The sequence below is a fragment of the Seriola lalandi genome, unplaced genomic scaffold (genome assembly GCF_002814215.2).
Source record: "Seriola lalandi dorsalis isolate HSWRI2012SDOR001 ecotype SW California unplaced genomic scaffold, Sedor1 jcf7180002054722, whole genome shotgun sequence".
Lineage (NCBI taxonomy): Eukaryota > Metazoa > Chordata > Actinopteri > Carangiformes > Carangidae > Seriola > Seriola lalandi.
This window is the reverse complement of record NW_019525275.1, coordinates 800,055-804,710: the sequence shown is the minus strand read 5'-3', so window position 1 is coordinate 804,710 and position 4,656 is coordinate 800,055. Positions and strand designations below refer to the sequence as shown.

At 42.7% G+C, this 4,656-nt stretch overlaps 1 protein-coding gene across 1 annotated transcript in view; it reads right to left on the bottom strand.

The window, feature by feature from the left end:
* il17rd (interleukin 17 receptor D) overlaps positions 1 to 4,656 on the bottom strand; it is a 27,392-nt gene that overhangs the window by 12,147 nt on the left and 10,589 nt on the right. The window contains exon 2 of the mRNA XM_023424243.2: positions 2,743 to 2,797. Within this exon, the coding sequence (XP_023280011.1) occupies positions 2,743 to 2,797 (55 nt within the window). The remainder of the gene's footprint in view (positions 1 to 2,742; positions 2,798 to 4,656) is intronic.

Here is a 4,656-nt window from a genome sequence, read left to right as displayed (position 1 = left end):
GGGAGGGAGGGGTGGGGGGGAGCAGCCAGCCATGAACCGAGAGGGATCGGAGGAGAAAAGATGGACTTAGGACGCAGAATGAAAAGGGGCGTGAGCTCAGACACGACTGACTGCTCCTCTTTCCTCCTGCCAGCCACCTATTGACGGAGAGGATTGAGGTGAGGAGGAGGAGGAGGAGGAAGATGGGACAGAGGAGAGGAGCTTAAAAAGGATGGAGATGACTGAGAGGAGGTTAGGAGAGCATGGGATGCACGAATCATCGCTCCTCTTCCTCTTGCCTCATTATCACCCAGTGGGGTCATGTTCAGGGCTCAAGGAGAAGGTCACGGCTCGTCACTCCTCTTCCTCCTCCTCCATTATAAAGCTCCTCTATAGGATGTGAGGAGGAGGGAAAGGTCGCAGCTTGTTACTCCTCTTCCTCCTTCCCTCCTGTTTGTCTTCAGTTTTTTTATAAGACAAAAGAGGAGGAGGAAGAGGAGGATAAAAGAGGGATGTGATGCTGGATGAAGGGGAGAAGTTTTATCTTTAGTTCTCACTTTCTTACTCCTCTTCCTCCTCTTTCTCCTTCCAGTTTAAGAAGGAAAGAGAAGGCTACAGTCCTCACACACTAAAACGCTCAGTTAAGTTGTTTCCCACTGAAGACGTAAACCTTTAAAAACACCTCACAGAAATACAGTTTCATTTCCTAAAGCAGCTGGGCTCTGTGGTCTTTTACTAAAATGTTCCTCAAACAAAAGTAAATACTGGATTTGTCGGGGACTACTTTCAGCGGCGGATTAATAGAGAGCCAAAGTGAAAACATATAACTTCTTGGTTCTGTTTAAGAAAGAAAAACTCGTTAGAAATCCAACTGCCATTTGCATCAAAAGCCAATAACCTAAATAATAAATCCAGCCTCAGAAAGTAAAGCTACGGCGTCAACTGACACAGAGACAGAGACGATACTTGTTGGTAGGATCGGCTGCTTGTTGGTTTTGGTCTTTACTTTGCATCTGTCGACTATGAGAACAAATGTTGAAATTCTCCAGACTTATGTGTTCGGATCTGGCTGATCTCATCACCTTCCCTCTGTGACCAACTGCAGGTCAAAGGTCACCCTGCTTTATATTCCCCGTTACATCACTGCAAACAGAGTCAGAGGCACAAGAAGAGAACAGAGTCTCCTCCGTCCTCCTTCATCCTCCAACAGCTGGAGGTCCAGAGGAAAGGAAGCAGTGAGGTGTGTCCCTCCCTCAGCACACACTCACACACACACACACACACACACACACACACACACACACCAGTACACACACCAGTACACACACACAATGAGCCGATTCCGATTGCTGATTGTCATGCTAAAACACCTCTGTGCTTTACTTTGACTTAAAACTGTGTGGGTTTCAACACTTTTTATTTCATGAGTTCTTAAAGAGGATGCATCATCATTTCAGCCACATGACCTTCTGACCTCTGACCTCCATATTATTGGTGACATAATATGTATTAAGAATTAACGAATTGCTTTTGTAGAGAGAGAAAAGGAGACGTGGCAGCAGCTGAAAATTTAAATTCACTGGGAGACCCTCAGAGAGAACAACTGCTATCAGTGAATAGTTACGATGACACGTTGTATTTAAAGGAACAGTTTCACATTTTAGGAAATACACTTATTTGCTTTCTTGCCAAGAGTTTGATGAGAAGATCAATCTCATATCAGTAAAGCTACGCTATCGTTAGCTTAGCTTAGCATACAGACTGGAAACGGAGGGAAACAGCTAGCCTGGCTCTGTCCAGCGGGACGGGTGGGAATCTTTGGGAACGTCATGAAGGGATTTGATTCTGATTCTTGGCGCAAAGATTTTAAATCTGTGAATGAACTCAGACTGAAAACAAGCTGAAACAATTAGTCGATTAATTGACAACTGGATCATCAAAACAAACAAATAAAATTAATTAAAAAAAACATTTTTTAACTGATTCTTTTTGTAATTTTTCAGTCAAAATGAGTGAAAACATTTTTGTGGCTCTGCAGTTTCAGGACTTGCTTTTTTTCATTTTTTTTCATTTCATACATTTTTGATATTTCATAAACTAAAGGATTAATTGGAAAAGTAATTGGCAGATGTTTGGTTGATGGAGTTATGATCAATACAGTCCTGAATGTATTACTCCTGCAAAACAAATGAACCTGTTGATTATTATTACACTGTTTTAAACTTCCTTCATTTTGTTTCGTATATTTTTCACGAAAAACTCCTTTAAAATAGTTAAACATCAGGTTGATATAAGGATTGCCTGATGACTGCGAACAGAGACACACACACTTTCTACACACACACACACACACACAAAGAGGAAGCTGAAAGTGCTTCTCGCTCATGGTCACGGACAAAAGCAGGAGGCAGGGATCGGCCACGGCTCAGGAACTTGACTTTTAGAGAGAAAAGAACAAAAGAGGAGGAGGAGGAGGATGGTGGAGGAGGAAGAGGATGAAGATGGGGGTGGAGATGCGGAATCAAGGCGGTTTGCAGATTTTCACAGTAGATAACGAGATGGAAAATAAAAATTGACTTTGGGATCTGAACTCTCAGAAGAATCCACAGAAAATGTTTTGATGCTTTGACTTTGGGGAGAAATGTCAGAAACCGACATGTCGCACATAAACATGAAGAAAAGTTTCATTCTAAGTTTTATTATTATGAGTCTGAGGTAAAACACAGAAACAGTCAGAGCATCCAGAGATACACAGAAACTCACTGTCAGCTCTGAAGGTGACGGACAACCTGCGACCTCCATCTGCACCAGACTGCACCTGAGAGAGAGAGAGAGAGAGAGAGAGAGAGAGAGAGAGAAAAACACTCAGTACAAATTCCTCCAACACAAAGTGACGACATTAAGTGTCTTGTTTAGTTTGAACCCCAAAAATTTTGATTTATATAACAATGACAAGAAGCAGCAGCAAGTGCTCAAATACAATGTTTGTGGCATTTTGTCTTGAGAGATCACTTGGATGATCAATCGATTAACAAAATAGTTGGCAATCGCATAAACTGATTAAAATCAACAAATCGGGGAAGCTAATTCAAATTGGCATGGTGTTGTGTTCACTGACAGCTTTCCAAGGTGGGAAAACAGTCAACCACGTCATCTTCCTGGTCCAGAACCAGAAAAAATAACACGATAAAAGCAACAAGTGTTGATGAGATGTCGACTTGCAACAAGCTGCAAGGAAACTTACAAAACAACTCTTCTATCAACTTTTTTTTTTAATCCATGTGTAAAACATTAAGTTAACTCTTTGTAGCAGCTGCTAGTTCAGCACCGGTCAACTGAAAATCACAAGTTCCTTTGGTGTGGTTTAACTAAAATAACTTCCTCATATATGTGAAACTTTAAGAGAAGAAAGAGAAAGAAAATAAAATTAGATTATCAGACTTCCAGATAAGTCTGGAACAAAACATAACACTGATCAGGCTGCACAGTGGTTTATATGCAGCTGGAGGACAGAACCACTGAAACACCATCCAATGAAGCATCACAACAAAGGAACAAACGAATAACTTAAGAATATGAAGGAATGAATCGAGTATTTGAAGGCACCTCGGGACCGAACACAGCTGGCAGCCTGGCGCCGACACTTCAGGTGCTCCTCTAACGAACTGCAGGAGGAACTACAACCAGCAGCTTTGGTTCTTTCTGCTGAAGTAACTCGACTGTAAGGAGACACCAGGCTCCATCGGGTGGTGTCAGTCGTGGAAATCTTCCAGGAAACTCACATGGATTTTGTATTTCTGGAGTAAACGTTGGCACGAGAGGAAAACCTTGATCTGCTTGATTCTGCGTTTCTGTAACTGCTCCACCCAGCAGCTCTATTTCATACAAAGGACAGCAGACATAGTGGCACATGATGAGTACTGAGATAAGCTGAGGTGTGAACATCCGCTCCCCTGTGAGATACAGTTACCCAGAATCCCTTTCTCTGTGTCGCTGCACAAAGACATGGATTCTCGAGAGGCCTGTTTCAGCCTCGACTGTTTGAACAGTTTTACAGTTTTGACCTTGTTTTCATGTTGCCCTGCTGTGCGACACACACACACACACACACACACACACACACACGCACGCTTGTTACAGAGGTGTCAGACTGTGGTCACACACAACAACCATACACACACCTGAAACCAATCAGACAGACCCCCTACTGTGTGCGTATGTATGTGTGTGTGTGTGTGTGTGTGTTACAGACGGTGTGCCATGCTTGTTAGCAGCCACTGTACCCATCCACACACACACGTTTGTAATTATATACTTGTGAAGACCCTAAACGACATAAAACATTCCCTAGCACTTAAAACAAACTCTTAGACCCTAAAACCAGAAAAATGGGAAATAAAAAAGTCCTTAGAAAGACAGAAACACACACACACACACACACACACACACACACACACACGTCTATCCTATCATGCTCCTATTAATTATATATTTCGCCTTCAGTTTGTCTCCACTGCTGACCTTTGACCCTTAGAGGTTTACATGCTGCTGTGTCCACAGACGTCCTGCTGGCAGCATGAAATGGAGGCTAATTAAAATCAAGGGAAGCTTTTCACTGACAGCTCAAGAAAGCAGACTTCCTGACTGGTTGCACTGGGAAACTGCCCTGCCCCCCCA